At 30.6% G+C, this 21,867-nt stretch overlaps 1 protein-coding gene and 1 non-coding gene across 3 annotated transcripts in view; one reads left to right on the top strand and one right to left on the bottom strand.

The window, feature by feature from the left end:
- gogo (thrombospondin-1 like protein golden goal) overlaps nt 1–21,867 on the top strand; it is a 141,434-nt gene that overhangs the window by 94,738 nt on the left and 24,829 nt on the right. For both annotated transcript variants that reach the window (XM_088186235.1, XM_088186234.1), the window contains one exon: nt 19,978–20,402. In XM_088186235.1, coding sequence (XP_088042361.1) covers nt 19,978–20,402 — 425 coding nt within the window. The remainder of the gene's footprint in view (nt 1–19,977; nt 20,403–21,867) is intronic.
- Nucleotides 19,286–19,357, bottom strand: TRNAH-GUG (transfer RNA histidin (anticodon GUG)). Its single transcript has one exon. It is a non-coding gene; the product is annotated as a tRNA-His (tRNA).

Below are 21,867 nucleotides of genomic sequence, written 5' to 3' on the forward strand. Positions count from 1 at the left end.
TTATTTGCTATGTTTCTGAATATATCGTTTTTTATTCATAGTTAGGGACATAAAATGTAATCGAATAAGAATGAGACTTAATGTTTTCTCCTTTGTGTTGGTTTTGTGACTCACTATCACCAGTCAACAAAACCAAGCTTTCATGTTTGTCTAAATATAAAATACATACATTTATATATTACATATATTTTAGAATAATAAATGAAGTTTGGTACCACTGGGAATATGTGTGTATATAATATTAACATAATATATTTACTGAATATATGTAAACATACTAATGCTAAATATACTTTTGCGTAATACATGTGATTTTATATTCCATACACATTTTTTTATAAATATATTTTATACTTTTAATATAATTTATATTAAAAAGCAACATTTTATTTTCTGCTATTTTAATATAAATATCAAAATAAGGATGTACTAATAATTATCATAAGATTTTCATTCATCAAGTTCTTAGAAGTTTTTTTAGTATAATATATAACTGAACAAAGTTAGCTATAAATCGCATATTGAAATATTTAATATATTGCTATAGAATTTAAGCGATCGAAAAGTGATGTTATATTTTTAGAAATATCTTGACCGTGCCACTTAATGGTTCGTATTGAAGTGAGCAATATTCCATTGAAATCGTGACCCCTACACTGAAGTATTTGCATGTTAAAGTATCGGATATACCGCATTTACCATTTTACTTATAGGATGACTAAAACACATTGAGTTATTTTTTTTATTAAATATAAAAAACTTTAAAATTCAATAAAATTGTTGTAGTACTATTATATATAGATATCGGTGCTCTTATTTATATATGTTATTATGATAATTATATTTAATTTTTGTATACATATGTGTGTATCACTCTATAGCTATACTCTTATCGATCGCGTCAAAATTCTATTTTTAAGCATCTAGATAGGAAATGCACAGCGTTAAGACCCCAAAGATTGATTGATGACCATGCCCGCGTCTTGACGAAATACCCTCGGAGCTTAAATCTAATAAATTAATTAACACACACACTTATACACAGATGGCAAAATTTATAAGACCCAAAAACTCTTCGCCTCGTTGTACCAAAATGGCCAATTGGGACCGCGGAGGTATAATTTCGTCTGAGGTCTTTCGGGGACAAAAGTCTCGAACACAAACGGCGTCCGTAATTACGCACAAACCCGCGTTTAATCATCCCTTTATTCCCGTGTTCGTAGATAAAGGCTGACTTTTCGGGAATACGATGGAACGAATTCCAATTTATTCTCCCCGCTGGACACTTAACTTGGCTTTGCCAGTAGTGTCCGAGCGACAAGCTCCACTGAGAATATATATGTTAGTTTTATTCTAATACGTCAATCGATTACGTTGGATAAGACAAATCTCGAAAGCAATCGCGAAAATACTGTGCCCTTGAGACATCCTTGCTTAAATTGCGATACGAAATAGTGTCTCTTAAAGATATGAAGCTTGTAAATGTATAGAAATTTAAAAATAGCGAAAATCTTGCTACATTCTAAGTATAAAACTATGTGTTCGATCCAAAATAAGACGCTATTCAAAGCTTGGTTGTTAAACAATAAATTGTTGAACTGATGTTGCTGGTTGCTTTATCATGTGATGAAGCCAACATACAAAAATTATTATAGCAACATAAAAAAGAAAAAAAAACAGATGTACCTTGTCATGCTTTTAAAGTTCTGTGCAATTTGGCCGGTCGGAGAAGGGCTGGATATCGGCTGACAATCTGGGTCGATCGAGTCACTGAGTTGTGCAGTGTTTGTCCATAGTCTTAGTCATACGATCCTTGTCTCTATTTTAATTTTGATTGTAATATGCTACCAAGATTACAAGACCCTTTAACAGCGTTGTCCAATCTCCAGCTGTTCAAATTATCTAAACGAGTACTTCCATTAGGAATTACAGCGGATACTTTCGACTTGGGGCTGTGATTTCTGAATACACGGGAAACGGCTAGAAATTAAGTAGCATTTCTGGGAATTCTCGGGTAAACGGTTATTTTTTTAAAATTATATTTTACTGCTATAAAACTATATTTTTTCTGATTTATATTCTTTATCATAAATTAATTTTCTCATGAATATATTATTTAATGTGGTCCTTATAGACAACATTTTTAGCAGGAAACTGATTTACTTTTAGTTTACAATTTTCTTAAATTTAAACACATTACGGTCTGATCACGCGTTTTCGCGTGATAGTGAAACTTTTCCGTATTGTTTTCGAGGCTTAACTTAATCTTGTAAAAATATCGTGCAAACGTAATAAGTATATATTTTTTTATCTAAATATAACAATATACACTTAAATTATTTTGGGAGTCTGAAAAAATATGACCCTTTATCAAAAAAAATCCGCGAAAATAGCGGACCGTAATTTGTTACTCTAAATTTGATTTTGATGTACTTTGCAACTTTTTTTCTTATGAAATACTTTTATGACAAAATTATTTATTAAAATTATTCCTTCAAACAAAATATTTTCACTATGTGACTCTCGAGCATATTTTTCTGATTTGGCCAAATATTGCATCTGACTCACTTTTATTAGAAAAAATACAAAAAAGATTCCTCAGATACTTTTACATGCGAGAATAATATTAATATCTATTTTTATTACCTACAATGTTTTTACAAGGTATACTGGAATATGATTCTCTCGAGTCGCGTCGACAAGTGTACTTAGGAAAGCTTTTTTAAATTACCTTATTTTAATTTTTCAAGTCACTTCCTTATTGCTACTTTTTTTAATGCTTTCAGATTTGTAAGTGATTTTATATTATGGGCTCAACAATAAAAAAAAAGTTATTTTAAAGAAAATTTAAGAATTGCTTGATTCGTTATAGTATTTTTAATTACATACAATAAATCAATATTATTATATATCTAATATCGAGCCTCCGCTAATGTATTCTTTTGTTGTCGACTAATGAAAAATAAGCATTCAAATATAAAACAAGATGGCTGACAGTGCCGTGACAGCAGTTTTAAATAATTGTATAAAAATAAACGCGTAAGGCCGGCACGTGTGAAACTGGCTAGTTCAGCACATTCTTAGCCCGGTTTCACACGTGCCGGATGGATTCACCCGGCACCGGGCCGGCGCCGTGTAGTGGGAATGGTGTTGTATGGGCTAGTACTTACCATTTCAGACGTGCCGGACGAATCCATCCGGCGCCGGCCCGACGCTGCCCATACAACACCACCCCCACTACACGGCGCCGGCCCAGTGCCAAGCAATTCCATCCGGCACGTGTGAAACCGGCCTTAGTATGTCAATTTAATTAAAAGAAAAAGTATTTTGTCAAAACAAATATATTTTACCAATATATTTTAGAAACAAATACGTCGATATATTAAAAACAGTACCATTTAAAAAGTAACCAATTGTATATATAAATACATCTTATCTTAAAAGTATAGTTAACGAAATTAAAAACATTACTCGGAGTTGTACTATTTTACTACACAGAATAACAGAAAGCGGCATTTCAATTATCAGATTCTTGGATGACTATCAAAGCATGGTTTCTCATGAGCGTCGTATTCTTGCGCGTTTTTCGCCAGAAAGCCTCGAAAGTTTAGCGCAAAAGAGACGCTTAATCGAACTTTACAACACAAATGTAGTGGCGGAGAGAGAGCGTCTCCTTTCTCGCGAAGGTTTTTAAACTCTCCGTGGGAATTTCAAATGGCAGTTTTTGAGCGTAAACTCAAAGGGCCAAGTTTCGTCACATTGTTTTCGCAAGTTACGCATCCATTGTCCGCACAACTTGCTGGAAGTTGCGGCTGCCGGAATTTATTCGACGTTATTGTTTTGTCTACTTGGTCGGTCGGGGGCCTAAGAGAAAATTTTGCGCAGTTTCGCAATCCGCCGCCAACTGGAGCGTTTTTTCAGCCAACTTTTACCTTGGCCGCGTGCCGCAACTGGACTCTGCAGTATCCCAGTTCTAGCATGTGGGTCAAATGTTAACCAAAAATCGAATTCAGCAGTTATGTTGGCAATAACTAAATCTTACATAAAAATAAAGCTCACTTATTAAGTCGTTCTCTCTTAGTAATCCGTAATAATTGAAGTGACTTGACTGTCCAAAAAGCTGCAAGATAATATTATATTTAATCACAAGCCAAACTTTGTCCTTCCCATCGCATTAACAATTACTAAATTAATTTTTCAGATAGCTTAATTTTATGTAAATATTTATATTAAAAATAATCATTTTTCATAACTACTAGGTATATAAATTTACTACAATATTGAGACTAAACACTGCAAATAAACAATTAGTTTCCTGAAAGAAAATGTCAAGACTTGATTATCTAGACGGTGCGTAAATTTAAGATTGTTTCAGTTATAAAAATATATAATCATACATTAACTTTTATCTTTGAAAACAGTTACTAATGCTGGTTTATAAAAAAAACAACGAAACAAGCACTTGCATTTACACTACAACAAACTATAAGTAAATATATTTAAAAACTTTTACCGCATTAAATGGAAGTGAATGAAAAAAGTTCAACGTTAAGCTTGAACTAGCTTATATCTAACTTACTTAATTAGAAAATGTAAGCTATTGTAATTAGAGTTTAAGCACCCTAATAAAGATGTACTTAGACATTTTATGGTTATATTTTTATTTTAGTTAAATTATCTAACATAAGATTAATTCGTTAGTATGTAGTTTAATAATAGATTTTCGTTTTATAAGATTACAGTATTGTTTAATTAATTATTTTAATAATTTGCATCAAATATAGTTTTTCGACATAATACGCTCATAACTGATAACATCAAGCTATGTTATTTCACTAAAAAAGAATCTCTTGATAACAAGTAAAATTTTAAGTGTACTGCAGCGCTGTTTACTTAAGCCGTTACTGTTCAATAAATATACCAGCAATTGAGCATCGATTTTAAGTATATATTTACCCATATCCTATATACTTTTATGACCTGACAGGTCTAGAGATTACACTCCAACTGGTGTGCTTATAAAAATATAGGATATTATCACTGTTATTAAAAAAATACTTTATCCGATGTATGGGAACAAAACAATGATAGAAATCAGCACCGGCCAAAGTATTTGAAATCATTCTTGATTACTATGTCTCAAACCATATCGAAGAATATTTGATTGTATAGAGATTAGTAGCAACGAATCTGTTCTATTTTTCCAATTTGTGACAAAAAATATGGATATATACAATCAAGTACATGTCTTCTACACTGATTTTGAAAAGGATTTTGATAAAGTTTGCCATGCCTTAATTCTTAAAAATTGAATAGTTTTAGAGTTTCTCATTCGATATTTTTTTTAAAGCAATTTTTTCAAAACATCTTAAATTTTATAATTAAAATATGTTACATCGCACAGAAAATGTAACTAATTTGAGTGTTATTTTCAGAGAATTACAGATTCCACCAGCATATATAAAACATATGCAAAAAAGCCTCAAATATGTTGAAATTTGTCTTGCGATATCAATAAAAAAGCTCGAGGGAACTGTGTACCTTGTATAGCATAATAACCTAGTACGTAGCACTCTCGAACATTGCAAAAATATTGCATTCGACTAACTTTTATTAGAAAAAAAACAAAACATAGATAATTGTACATGAAGGAAATATTAATATGCATTTTTATTTTTACAATGTATGCTGGAATATGATTCTCTCAAGTCGCGTCGACATATGTACTCAGGAAAGCTTTTTTAAATTACTTTTTAATTAAAAAAGCAAAAATTATAATATTATTGTAACATTACTAATAAGTTTTTAATTTTTAAGTATAAATGTATTTTATATTTTAATAAAAAATGGTCTGTTCTTAAATCATATATGTTAAGATTTAATTTTTGATTTCAATATTGGTTTTAAAGCCGCAATGCTTAGGTAATTAACACTCGTCCTTTTCTTTATTAAATTACCTTATTACAAATAATCTATAATATAATTCTTCTAAGACGCTTTGGCTTCCGGAAGCGCAGACTTTAAAATGAAAAATCATATGCTCAATCTTCTACTTTGTAAATCGTATCGTAACACATGTAAACAAAAGAAATAATGTTTTTTTTTAATAAAAATAGAGTTGGCACAATGATTTTCGAGCCTCCACTAACGTATTCTTTTGTTGTCGACCAATAAAAAATAAGTATTCAAATATAAAACAAGATGGCCGACAGTGCCGTGACAACAGTTTTAAATAATTGTTATTTATTAATAAAATTTTGCTACGCGACAATAATCGTAATATTCGAATTGCAAATTAATTAGGTATGTTATAACTATGAAAATGAAATATATACATAATGTGTGTAATGATTATAATAAAACATTGATTAAACTAGATAAATAATCATAAAACAATCTTCGTTATGAAATCTTCAAATTTTGAATTCCCGTCAACGGGCTCCGAGGCCGAAAAGTGAGTTTTTTCTTTTTTAATACATAAACATTATCATTGCTTCCGATTTAATGCACTAATATTTCACTGTTTAATAATTGCACAAAAATGAGCGCAGCGAGCGCTTGCCAGATGACAGAAAAACTGTCACATGTAAACAAATTTGAAAGGAAAATCCCGGTTTTGGGCGCGCTTGAGAACGACCAACGAAATTGATTTTAGCGATTTAAATTGTAAAACACTTAAAATATGTATAAAAATCATCAAATTCTAAAAAAATAGTTTTTTAAATATGTTTAGTTTATGTGGGATTTAAAATATTATATAAATAATATGGATTTGTGTTAGCTTCGCTATTTAGAAAAAAGATGTACTTAAAGTTATAGTTTTTAGAGAATTTATACATTTCTCTTGTAAAAACATTTTCAACAAAAAGGGGCAAAGTTTCAAAATAAGTACTATTCATTACCAACCATCTACTAAACACATAGTTTTGCAAAAATCCCTCTTACTGACGCCTTTGAAAGGAAACTACACAAAATTGTATAACACTAATTTAAATATTTTTTAAATTATAAAGTTTCAGAATAAAATTTCAAGGTTTATTCAAAATATTTTTATTTTATTATGGATTTTAAATATTCTTAATTTATTATAGATTTTAAATATGTGCAGTTTATTATGAATTTTAAATAAAGTGAAAACTTTTTGCACTTATTAATTATTAAAATATATTATGCTGCGCAAAAAACATTTACTTTAAAAAATATATTAATCAAAATATTTTTTATTAAGGATAGACAAGGGTCCCAAAATTATTAATATTTTTGAAGCGCGCTTTTGATCTAAAGTAACAGATTAGGTGCTTGATATTTTCAGTATTTGTGTCTTTCTAATTAGTAAATGTAATTAAAAACTGGCTTTTGTATTTACATATATAAACAACTTTTTTAATTATAAAGTAACTTATGATGTAATTAAAAAACGTTCTTATTACTAAAATTTAAATTTATGATCAAATTGTGTTATATGCAGCATTAAAATGGGCCCTCAAACACCTAAAATACGCTAAAACACAATCAATGACTTATAATCGCTCACATTGCACCGACTATAGGTGATCGATTGTGTTGTAGAGTCAGTAAGGTGTAACAAAATATTTTGAAACATCATTGAGCGGATGTGTAACAGATGATATTTATTATTAATATTTATATAAACTGTAAAGCTACTTTTAAATGATACAATTATTAATATTTATTTTTATGTTGAAAACATTTTAGTACTTTTGTTTTATTAATATTTAGTTGAGTTGCAAACCTATTTTAAATCGATTATATCCTAGATTTATCATTAAATATCTAAGTTTCGAATCTAATGTTAAATAATATAAAATGTTTTATTTTGGAAATTTTTAGTCAAGTTGTAAACCTATTTTCAAATGAATTGAAAATGTTATAAATTGAACCATTTGGACTATCATTGAAAATCCTAAATAATAAAGTCTAATTTGAACCATTAAATTTTAAAGTATATTTAAAAAAATCAGAACGAAGCGAAAATAATATTTAAAACCCAAAAAGTTGAGGGTCCCGTAAACATACACTCACTATCGTGAGGTACGGACAGCTAGTTATGTTTATATTGATGCTTATTAATTTTCAAGTTCTGTAAAGATGTTTGTAATTTAATTGCAATCGATTGGGGGTTCATGATTTTTTAAAATAATAATTCTGAGTACATTTCTTTGAGAAACTTCAGCTGGAATTTCACGCGGTAATAACATTGCATTATTAATAGAAAGAACATACTTTGTACTTTGCAAGTATAAGGAAATTATATGGAGAAGATAATTAGTGGTTCTATATTTAAATAGTTGTGCTACATCATATTGAAGGCTTTTTCTATATATATATAATTTATACATTTGCTTTAACAATCAGCAGTTCTGAGTTTGTTAATTTATAGACCCTTCTCTCATTATCTCATCACGGCTCTCTGCATCGACACGACAAAGGAGATAAGTCATTCACTTGCTACAGTTTCGTCCGCATATATTAAGTTCAGCCTTCATCATCCCATCCATGCAGTGCTTTTGACAATAAAAACATGAACTTTAATTTGACATTAAATAAAAAAGTAAAATATTGATACTAATAACGAACATTTAAACTGATTATTTATACAAATATACAGATGTTATTCAGGTGTCAGTATTGGGGGGCGATGTTGAATATATAAGTGTTTATGTTGCTAAAAAAAACGGTTATAACAAGTCTGATATAAAGGAGTAGTAGAGTCCTTTCAGTAATTATATTGTATAAGTGGCAGAGTACCTGACATTCGTGTCTCTCGAAATACGTCTCTGCCTCTATGTCTTGAGTAAGCAAGTGTTTATAAGTCTTTTATTAACAAACTCCGCCTCTTTAATGTACTTCCTAATAAGTCTTTCGAGTCACTTTCCATAAAAGAAACCATTAAAGTTGCTTTCCAATGGCCACAAAAATAACAAAAAAGATTATTTTTTTGTATTGATAATATAAAAATAATCTGAGTATATTCGCCTTTCAATCGAACTGAAAAGGATTCAGCATCACGAATGGGACTTGTACAACCATAAATTACCGACAAACGTATGTATGTATGTAAAATATGTTCGCAGCCCGCGGAAATGTGGAGCGACGAAGCCAAAAGAATCCAATCGATTGTCCCCCAGAGAGTTCTACTTTTAGTTTTGAAAAGTGTGCCAACAAGAAGTACCTAAGCGGGTTGCTTTTCGTCGAGATCGCTACTCTCGTTATCCCCGGCTCTTTGATATAAATTCTCTTCTCTCACCTGAACTGGCTCAGTTGAAATTTACAACCAGTTTCGCTACACCAACCAAAGCTTTGATTAATTTTGATATAAGTAATGTCGAACACATCGCTGGTGGTACATTACAGACATGTTCAAAAGGCTTCTCAGATCCAATTACACGTTACCTTATAAAATATAGGCTAAATATAGGGCTCACTAACGCGTCGATAATATTTATTTAATATTTATAATATGCTCAATTCATTGTATCACTATCAGATTTTTTAATACTAATATGAACTGAAGTGCGAATGGCACTGGACTGAAAGCACTTGTGTTTGAATCAAGCTTTGTACCGTAATATGCCACTCATAACTGTCAAAGATATTTGAATGCGGTCTCGAGGTTTGGCTGTCCTTCATAAGCTTTACTTTCATTTATATTTAATAAAATACAAATCAAATTGAATATTTATGAATTTAAAATCGTAGAATTATAAATTCACCGCACCATATAAAAATATATGAGAAAGAATCAAAAATCTAAATGTAAATATATAAAATCAGTAGATAAATAGTTTTTCTCCTAAAAAATATCATTGCGATCTTTGTCTTGCATAAAATTAGTCAAGATAAAAATAACTATATAAAATAAAAATAAAGTTATTTCTTGCGTGAGGCATTCAATCGATAAATCTGAAAATGGGACAATAGTAATAGATGTAGTTTTCTACAGTAATACTGAAACAATTCTGTCCAAAATTAAATAGGCGTTGAGGAGCAAAAGTGGGCAATAAGAAAATACTAAAAAAATCAAAAATTTGGTATATATTGTGTTGATTCATCAACAACATTTATACACAATGATCTTTGGCATCTTTTATTGTAATATGTAATTGCACCAGTCAACAAAATCACAAATCATGTATTCAATGTTAATATTTTTGATTTGAATATGACTCTTAAATCACACAAAAGTACACATAAAAAAATCTGCTATGGAGATTTGTTAAAATATTTATTTAATTATTAATATAAATTACGCTTCTGAAAATCTACTACGTTCTTGTTGTGGCAGTATTTTTTTAAGCCGACGATATGACAAAGTCACCATTCAGCAAATTAAGCCCTCATACATAAAAAGTTACGAGTTGAAAAGTTTATTGAAGCGTATTTGTACTACAAATCGACAAATATAAATAGTTGTACATATAATACAAGTATATACAACGTAATATTTTAATAAGCAAGTATAAATTATTCATATTCCATTAATTTAGGGCAATCGATTGAATATAACATCAGATTACGCTTTATCATCCCATAATCTAATAGTATTTAGAGGTTTACCTATTCTTCGGCGCTGCGTATAGAATATTAATTGAGGTAGGGACTAAGGCACTACTGCCAAATTTATTTTGTATTGCGTAAACCCATAGAAAAATATAGTTACATTATTTTATTAATAAGTCTTAATGAACCTAACCTACTTGTATTATGTAAGATGATAATTAATTTAAATGTCATATCCGAATGTAGTACAATATATATCATAATCCCTTTATACGCTTCGCTATAATACTCTCGAGACCCGTTGAAATGCACCATTTCCTGTGTTACATTAAAAGCTCTTTCATACTTTGCAGACGTTTACTTAATGAATCCTAGAAAATAATAACATCCCAACTTCTCCTTAATTTTATACTTCACACTTTAAGTTTATTCATTCCGAGGGAAAGTTAAATATATAACAGTGAATATACAGTTAAGCGATTTCAGCACTTTTGCATTTATAAAAAAATTATATGCAAATTTAGTTTATGATTCACAATGTAGATCTTGTATTTATATTGTAATAGCGCAGAGTTGATCACTAAAGCTTTTTATTCGTGCTTTAAGCGAGTGTCTTAGTGTTGCTAAAAATGTAACGACACATCAATCGTTTGGAAGCTTTGGACAGTGTTTACATTTTAACAATAAACATATTAAACGAGCATAAAAAAAATATTAAAAAAAAAATACAAATATATCCATCGAAAATATAACAACATCTCCAAGTAGATATAAGAGATAAAACGAATGATTAATGATAGTACCAAAGGAGATACCGACATTTCGATTTCTCGAGTATTCGATGTTCTTTCATGCTTCAATACACAATTTATTACTTTCGCTACGCGAATTGTATTAGTTATACGTAAATTAATAAATATTAAATTATATTATATTTATTCATATAATCTATTTTTAATTTGACTGCGTATGTATTTAAACAACACATTAAAGAAAAAATATACACATTTTTATTATGTGTGTATTTGTAGATAATCGGGCACAATGAAAATTTTCACTGTGGCAAAACTGGAAGCAGCACAATACCTGTCCGGAAAACAATTAATAGCGTGAACGTCGGGATTAATTAAAACACCTGACTTTTGTTAATACGGCAACAATTGGAATACAGGACGTGAGGGATTATTCAACGGTCTCCCAGGGAATTTTGCGATTTTGTCCCTGGCGTTTAATAGGATGAAAAGTTAATTTATTGTATTGCGATCGCAATTGTGGGACAGATTTTGCATGTTTGCGTATTTACTTAATTGGTTCACCAAATAAAATGAATAATAATTCTAAATGTTGCTTTGAATTGTGCTGCGCAACACAAAACATATTTAACTGTGTGGTCAAATAAATTATAAAATAAATAAACGTATAGTAGCTTATATATCTATTCTATAAAAAAATAAAATACATGTGTCTTACATCTCTCAAAAGATGAACAGTAGCGACGTGAAATTTGCATATGTCATTCTGGCTCCCAGTTCTAAGTGTGCTATTTTTAAGTTCAAAGTCAAGTTGAACAGCGACGTGCTGCTTTAATACGTGACAATGAAACCGCTGAATAAAGTACACAGCGACTACATGCTTCTGCAATATGTGAACACAAGAGACTTAAAATATTATATTAAGCCTATTATTGAAATAAATTCATGATAACAATATAAATAAAATTAATTATTATGAATAAAGGATGCATTTAAATCTGTTTTAGGCAAAACCGGGTAATAAATCTGTTTAATATGCGCATTGAAATTAAAATACATTTTTTAAGACAGACTTTATTATGTTCAATAATCTGTATTTTCTTTCTCTACTTTCTTTATTTTCTCTACTTTCTAGCGACTGCTTGGCTTTTAATCAAATCCAGATACTAAAGCTTTATTTTTTCTCAACTCCTAAAACTTAAATTTAAGTGAGCTTTGACTGTCAAAGTTCAAATGTCTCCTCTTAAGCGTAGTATTGCCTTTTATTTTGGAAATCTCCATCATTGTGAGGGAAAATCTCTGTAGATTATATAGGTTAATTATTATAATAATTAATTAATAATTATTAAAATTCGTGAGCTGCAAAATTCTGTTGATCTTGGCCCAAAAGTTTCTGTAACTGTATGCACTTGTCGGCGAATCAATCTTCTTTTCTTTGTCTGTGAGTGACATTTTTTTTAACACCTATTTTTCGAAAATATGTTTTTTTGTGCATAGTAAGTTGTTTTTGAGGTACTGTTTTTTCATTAATTTATTTTAAGCTCGTATTTTTTGGGTCAGAATTTTAATACGGTTGTGGTCAAAATTTATATTACATGGGTCAAAAATTATATTAAAAGTTCAGAAAAAATATTAGATAGTCATAATTTATAATTTATTAAACGGTAAGAATTATTTCAACAGATATTTTATACTTGGAAATAGTGTTATTGCTGTAATGCTGAAGATAGCTACAGCTGGTTGATCTGTTATTCGCATATCGGCAGCTTATTATCGGTATAATTATTAATGTGTTTTATAGCCAAGTTGTTTGGTTAGGCTCGCGACATTCTCAACACAACAAGCCAAACGTGCTCTCCGTCGCCGCTTTGTCGCTATTCCCGTTTCGTTCGACTTGCGTTCATGGGGTGTTCAATGTTATTATACCAACGCTCACTCGCTACCGCTCGCTCGCATCTAACCTGTCCAACAGCTTTGGTGCGAGTAAAATATTTTATAAGATATTTCTAAAATAAATAATTTATATTCATTAATATTATTTTTTTAATTCATATGATCGTCCTATGTTTTTATTTTGACCACATGCTATTTTTATTATAGCCATTTGATATTATTTATTTTGACCCTGAATAATAAAATTATTTTAATTCTGATCGTCCTATATTTTAATTCAGACCGTGTGCTATTTTTATTTTAACCATTTGATATTTATTTTCACCATAATCAATCAGGCTGTTAATAAAATTCTGACCATTGAATTTGTTGTCTTTATTTTACCGGCGCTTAACACAAACATTGGATTTAGATTTAAATTACGAAATTATTTTTAAAGCCATACAAATTTATATAATATATGATTATTATTATAATATATACATATGTATATGCTGGATCATCACATGCCGTGATTCTGCGTTATTCTCTATCTTGAAGATCGAACTAAGCTCTTGGCGATTCAAAATGATAGCTAGACTGGATTAAATTTAACGACCGAATCGAAAGCTTTCTATGAACTTCTAATGTGTCGTCTACGTCGATTTAGCGTAAGTTGAGAGTTAAACTCATGTATTTAAAGTCGGAAGCAATTTTCCAGTTACTGATGTGGACAATTTTTTTCGATGGTAGTGTTCCTAGTTGTCTAGTCTATTGCATCACTGGCTTGCATCGCGAGATAAATTTTAAATCTTATCTGTTTAATAAATAAGCTCTAATAAATATTTGTTTGAGAGTTTGACTGTATTCCCCTCACGAGATGCGAGGGGAATACTTCAGTCATATAAATTGTGTGGCTTACTCAATATAAAATGTTCCGTCCGGCAAAGGCAGCTATAAGTAAGTTTCTTTATATAAACGGGTATAAAAAAATAATTTTGTTTTATTTATTTTATAAAATATTTTTGGTTTTCTTACATTTTCTCAACAAAGCTTATTTTTAGCAAAGTATTTTTTAACAATTAAAAAAGTGTTTGGGTTTCAACCATTTGCACAATTTTTTATAATTAATATGTCATTATAACGCCTATTTCGAAGAAACGTGGGAAATGACAACAATAAAAGTCTTTGAGCTTAAGCATTTTCGATAATAATTATAAATATTTCACGGACCATCTATTAACACATCTTTCGCGAGATGGTTTTCACTCGTCATACCAAAAAGTAGTAAAAAAGTACTTTTTGTGTGGAAAGGATGCGCAATATACAATGCGTTCTACCCTGCGCAAAAGAGTGGCTATCTGAGTCGTCAAGAAGAGATGCAATTGACCTGCCAACATCCTCATCTGCGATCGCCAGAGCTGTCTCGAATCAGCAATATAAAATATGCCATACATGGTTATAGAGAGGTGGCGAAAGACGAACCAGAGGAAACGCCTCAGAGTCACAGCATGAGACACAATGGATCGTCTAACATCATCACAAGAACAAGTCAGGACAGATTAGATCCGACAATAATTTAACTCGACACTCCAGCGAAGACTCCGACTTTCTAAACCTGCTTTTCGACTCCACCGCCTGATAGCGATATATACATATGCTTATAAAATAAACTGTTACTGCTTTTTCCGGTAGTTACTTTGGCTAAAAAGTTCTACCACTTCGGCATTAAAACACAAAGAAAGTTTATTATTCTTTTTTTACTATTTTTCAAATAATGTTGCGAATCAGGTTGGCTACTGAAAATATGCCAAATATTAACAAGATCTATTTTTATATGAGTAAAAGTATATTTCTTAAGAAATCTACTAAAAATGAATTTAAACTATAAAATATACAAAATAAGCTAAAACCGAAATCGAATTTTCTATCGGTCTCTATACCTTATCGAACTAATTTTATGCCCGAACATAAAGAATATCATTCGATACCCTGTCACACCTTCACACGTTTCGCACATTACCTTTGAACGCATAAAATAAATTATCGAAGCGTTCGGTGTCACATATCGTTTATTTTATGTACGATACAATACTCATTTTCTCACTACTCGGATCGATCGTTTCATCATACAAAAATAAGCTTATTTTTATGATTATTTTCTGGAATACCAACACCAACGCATTTTCACGAGTCACTATTCTAAAGGTTTCCCGTAATTAGCGCAGTCCTGCATCCCACCTGGCATCTCGATCTTTATCTCGTTCGACTTGCGCTAAACTTTGCGGCGAGCGAGAGCTTTTGCAAATTCCCTCTTGAATTGAATTTAAACTGTGCGAAAATTATTGGTCTTCAATGGTTAAATTACACGTTTAAATTTAGCGACGGGGTAGTATGCAAATGATTTATGAATATTTATGGCAGATTGTTATTAAATTACGCGAAAATAATAACGACGGACTGACTTGCATCAGACTCGTCTGTGTAATATTGTTACTGTAGTGCACTTAGTTTATGAATTTACTATTTATTTAATAATAATATGGTTTACTTTTACTTATTCAGAGATTCTTAGATAAAAAGATTTGTATAAAAATGTTTTAATTAAATAGTCTAAATAAGAAAGAGGACGAATAAATAATAAAAAAGTCGTCTTCAAATTTTAATCTATGATTGGTGTAAATTTAATAATATTTTTGATAAAAAAATATATATTATTTTATATTATATACCTGAATTAATCTGAAGATAAATACAAAAAGGAAATATATATATTCGACCAATGAAAAACAAGCATTTAAATATAAAACAAGATGGCTGACATCAACGTGACAACAGTTTTAAATAATTATTATTTTTAAATAAAATTTTGCTAGCGACAATAATTTTCATTTGTTCGATTTGACTGAATATAAATAATCGTATTACGAATTAACTAAGTGTGTTATAACTATGAAAATTAAATATATACATAATGTGTTGAGAATTAGAAGAATACATTGATTGAACTAGATAAACAATCATAAAACAATCTTCGTAATGAAATCTTCAAATTTTGAATTCATGTCAACGGGCTCCGAGGCCGAAAAGTGAGTTTTTCTTATTTAAATACATAAACATTATCATTGCTTCCGATTTAATGCACATATACGTTAGATTCTACTGATTTGGGTACGTTTTAAACGTGAACATGTAATATATAGTTAGTACGTATAAAGATTAAAGTTAATGTCGATCAACCCGTATAAATGCTAATAAAACGTATTTTTTTACTATTGATATTTGGGGATACTATCTTTTACGACGATCGCGTGACAATGATTGTGATGCAGTCGGTTATTTAGCTAAAAAATCTTGGTTACAGCAAGATAAATTAAAACTATTATTGCAGCAAAAAAATTTCACTTACTGTAGAGGATTAAACACTTAGATTGACATCTCTTCATCTTCTTCAAAATTGTCGCAATATGTCATATTTTAATCGTTTGCCATACGTAAATGGAATTAGATCTGTCATTGCTTCTGTAAACGATACTATATAGTGGGTAAAATGTAACTTTTTGTTTACACTAATACGATATTTTTCATTATTACTAGCATTGTAATATGTTTAATTAACTTTGGTATGTATACATTTAATTGCCAAATCACCGCTGTTTGTCTTTTAATATTAGATCCTAAAAAGTCAATAGTAATTTTGTTAGAATAACCGTGATATATTATTAATGTAACTAAACACTTACTGGCACACTCATAATTTATAGTTTAGATTATATTGTCTATAATTCCAAATGCTACATCATTTTAAATCATCTTCAATTGACACTTTGTAAGAAAAATGCTGTGATTATAACATATTTCACTGTTTATTTAATTGCACAGAACTGTGCGCAAAAGAGCTGTCACAAGTGAACAAATGAGCTTGAGAACGAACTATGAAATTGATTTTATCGATTTAAATTGTAAAACACTTATTAAAATATGTATAAAAATCATAAAATTCTAAAAAAATATTTTTAAAATATGTTTAGCTTATACGGGAATTAAAATATAATATAAATAATGTAGATTTGTATTAGTTTCACTATACAGAATAAATATGTACTTAAATTTTGGCGAACGTTGGCAATTTAAAGGTATAGTTTTTAGAGAATTTTTAAAATTTCGCTTGAAAAACATTTCCAACAAAAAGGGGCAAAAACATTAACAACCAACTACTAAACGTATAGTGTTGCAAAAATCTATCTTACTGACGCCTTACTGTCAATAATAGATCTTTATAAGAACTAAATTATTTTTTCAGGGCTCTAGTGTTAAGATCTGAAGGAGTTAATATATTTTGAAATTTATATATTTTATAAAATCGTTTTGGGCCTCTCAAATGACTTCTAGATTATATATATACATTCATATATATAACATATAAATTTGACTTTACAACCTCATCTGCCTTTACACTGAGTTTCTGAGCCTAAGTTTGAACAAGTTTTTTGATACCTAATTTTCGAGCCCTGAAAATCAATCATAACTTTATTCATATATTATTTTCTTAAAAATTAAGTCTGTCTAAAGATTAATAATTACCGTTGAAATTCATCTGAAATATATTTAATATTTAAATTAAATGCAATTGTGTATTTAAATAAGATAAGGGAGCATCGATAAAAACTATTAGGTCACTAAAAGATAATTAGAAACCAATAATTGCACAATAACCACGCAAACTATTTTATTTATTATGAGGCATTAGAATAGATTAAATCTAAATAAAAAATACCTACAAGTTAGTATTAACTACCAGACAGAAATTCTGAAATTCTGAAAAATTATATATAATATAATTTACAATAAATATGTGTCTTAATAAAATTTTAATAAAATTTATAAATAAAAATTCGAGTTTGCTGCTGGGACCCGAACCCGTGGTCTCTGGGTCAGTGAAACTTGTCTGTGAAACTTTGAAAGCTAAGCTTTTATGAAGGGCTACATTTGTAGGTGGAGCTCAACACTTAAACGATTGGCTCACAATTTTCCTTATCTCCCATGCAACCAATCTTACTCGATCATTATAAAATATATGACGCTTGATCACATCACCGATCGTTTGACAACCACGGCAACTTACTCTTGGGCGAGATCAGTCATAATTTTTCTAACACAAATCATTACCTAACTCTTCTGGTTCTAACTGGCTGCAAAAGTCACACACCACAGAGCCACCAATCCCGAAAATGTAAAAGTTACCGATATGTATCTTGTTAATCGCGATTCTATAACTATCATATAACATCTATTACACAGAAACAAAAAAAATGTTTAGTACGCTCAAATTTGCCGGTTGTGAAACGTCCACTTGCTGTTCAAACTTAAACAAATATAATAACAGTATAGTAATGGTTAATTTGTTTAGGTTTGGGTTTGAACAGCACAGGAAACATAGTGGAGAATAACAACTGGTGTTTTTTAGCATGGTGCCGTGCTAACTTATAAATGCCATATTTGTATGGTTATTACTTAAACTTGTTAATAAAATAAAAAGATAATATTTTTTATACCTGTTATCATGCTGTGTAACTTTTACAGTTCCAATATTAATGTATTGTGTAAGAGTAGTAGACAACTTATTTTGAGCTTAATATTAATATCCCGAGATCCTGTAATTATAAATATTTTCTGAAAAATCTATATTGGTAATAATCAAGGATCTGGAGAGAAACCCTGGAACGGGGTAATTTGTTTTTACAGTTATTTTAATTATGCGGAAATTTTGTGAGCGCTTAACAGGTGGCAGCAGGCGAATTTTCATTTTATTAATTTTTTTAATGATATAGCTTTCATTATCAAAATTATATAAATATTTAAATAATTAAAATTTATTTACAAAAATGTATGTTTAATAAATAATATTTGCGTATTATATAATATAATAATACAATATATTATTTTTAATTAAAAGTGTGTCATCTGTTGGCGATTTTAAAAATTAATTTATTTAAATATTTTTTTTAATACTTTTCAAAAATGTTTTAAATGCGTCGCAAATTTGCAAAAATGTTTTAAATGCGTCGAATAACAATAAAAAAGTAATAAGAAAAGAAAAATGCCAAAAAGAAATCTCCGCCGCGACAATGCATTGGCATTGCCGTGACCAGGATTCGAACCTGGGTTACTACGGCCACAACGTAGGGTCCTAACCACTAGACGATCACGGCTATTGGAGCAGTTGGTCGCCGACGCAAATTTCGCTATATACATATGTTAATATTTTTACTTGATTTTATAGTAATTTTTATTTGTATAAAATATTTTTAAACATGAAAATAAATAACAATAAAATAAATAAAAATGAAATTTTCAATAAAATACCAGTAAAAATATTTTCACTAGGAATTTAAATTCTCAAAGCTCATTTAAAAAAATGTTTTTATAGTATACATATATTTTTATGGTTTGATAGCCATACTTATATTGGTTTATATTCATCGTTCGATTATATTTTAAAAAATATCACTTTAATAAAACCTATTTTATTATCTACAATCCCATATATGTATATACATATTTAAAAAATAAATTGTATTTAGATAAAACACATAAAACACTTTCCGTGTAAAAATAAACTGTATAATCCCATGCACCTTTGTTTCGCTTTTTTTTTGCATACAAACCCTCGAGCCATATCTACCCTTCGATAGGGGAACTCTTATCTACGGAACAAATGATTTGTATAATAGACCTAAGAGAGCCTTACTCCCCTTTATTACTACAAACATATACATATATACATTTTTATTTATTCCATGTAATAATTTATCTATTTATCTAATTCCAGTTGGAGTCCTGCCGCCATACTCGAGATTGGAAGTACCATTCGCTCACGTGGCTTTGAGTGGCGACGTCCAAGTTTGGTTGCACGCGCCGCCCCAGCCTTTGCCGACTTTAGCACTATCCGTTTGGCGTCTGGAAAGAGGACGTAGACATCTTGTGGCCGATGTGCCACTCCACACACCCGCATCGAGTTCGCCCACCAATGCCACCAAGCTCACTCTGCCTTGCGGTTATCTCGCCAAAGGCGGAACCTACCTCTTGCGGTTGCGTCCCGCCGACCAGAACCTCACAGAGAGCGAGACATACGAGGACCCTAAGCTCTCTGGGGTGCTGGATGTGCGATGGCCAATTGCCAGGCTGTCGATGACACCAGAGAACATAGAGACCTTCCCGGAACACTCTGTCACTGGCATCGTCGAATTTCCGGAGGTAAATTAATTATTAAGCTATAGCTTATTAAAATTTCAATACAGATACTTGCAAATGTAAATAAAGACGGTTAGATCTAATAAACTCATTGAACGAGCCGCATCAAACAATAACTCATTCATTATCGTACTCCAACTTGCTTAATTTGGCTTACAAAAATGTCAAGTGCCCAGTCATTTTTTTAGCTTAAGCGATTCTACTAGTATACGATTACCTCAAGTCGCGTTGACGAGTATATTCCAGAAAGCAGATATTATAGTTTCTGGTATGGAATATACACAATCCGGAGTTTCTGGAAGATCTTCGTTTTTCGATCTTCGTGTTCCGCCAAATTACCAGCGCTTGCGTTCCAAAAAAAAAAAAACTTAACAATTTCTTTATTAAAATAAATGTTGAGTACAAATGATATATATTACAAACTTAAGTACCTAGTTAAAACTATTTCCTTAATTACAAAAAGGTATTAAATTTAGAATAACATAATGCTACAAGTATAATTATTGAATATTTTAGACATGTGGAGGAAAAGTTGGCAAAAACCTCCTAACAACAATGTAGTTCCTTAATAAATTATAAACAACTTACAACTACTTAAGACTACTTACATACTAGGTTCTAACCACCGTCACCAAGGAAGAACCGGTGAACTTCATTCTAATGTTTAAAACAACCAGTTAATCCCCGGTGGTCAATGGTTTACATAATTTTCTTAACTGATCCGTGCCGAGCGGTAGACGCGCTTCGCTTCCACTATTCTAAAGCGAACTCGCGGCACACTCGGGGACAAGAGAGCGAGAGAGTTTCCGCTTGGATTCTGATGGTTGACAGTCTCAGATATATCATCCCTTATTATGTGTTTGGGAAGCTTATGCTTATAGGTGTATGGTAAGCAATTGATATTATAATTACCCAGCTTTCCAAGAAGAGAGTCGGCTCTCTCCTTTTTTACTCGTTTGTATAGTAATAAGGTTTGCCTATAACAAAACTCTTTTACCGTTCTTATCCTGCCGCTCCGCTGATGGAGTCGCATAGTATTTGTTCTGGGATGCGCGTTCAATGCAATCCTAAGACACTTGTTCTGTACTACTTGTATTCTTCGGAATTGAGTATCAGAAATACTAGACCAAACCGGGGATCCATAAGTAATTAGGGGTCTAATTAGAGTTTTATACAGGATCAGTTTATTTTTACTACTCAGTTTACTTTTTCGCTTGTAGATCGGGGCAAGAGCCGACAGTGCCATAAATCCTTTCCTACGGCACTCTTCTACTTGGAATTTCCAATTTAATTTATTGTCTAAGTGCAATCCTAAGTATTTAACTCTTTCACTCCATTTCACCAGTGAATTATTGAAACAAAGTTGCCGGGTGGGTGGAGCAAGTCTCTTTTTACTAAAGATTATCGCTTCAGTTTTGGCCTCATTAATTTTTATCTTCCATTGACGGAAATACGCCGCCAATTTGAG

Source organism: Plectrocnemia conspersa, unplaced genomic scaffold (assembly GCF_051122295.1).
Source record: "Plectrocnemia conspersa isolate PC_06_02 unplaced genomic scaffold, ASM5112229v1 ptg000005l, whole genome shotgun sequence".
NCBI lineage: Eukaryota > Metazoa > Arthropoda > Insecta > Trichoptera > Polycentropodidae > Plectrocnemia > Plectrocnemia conspersa.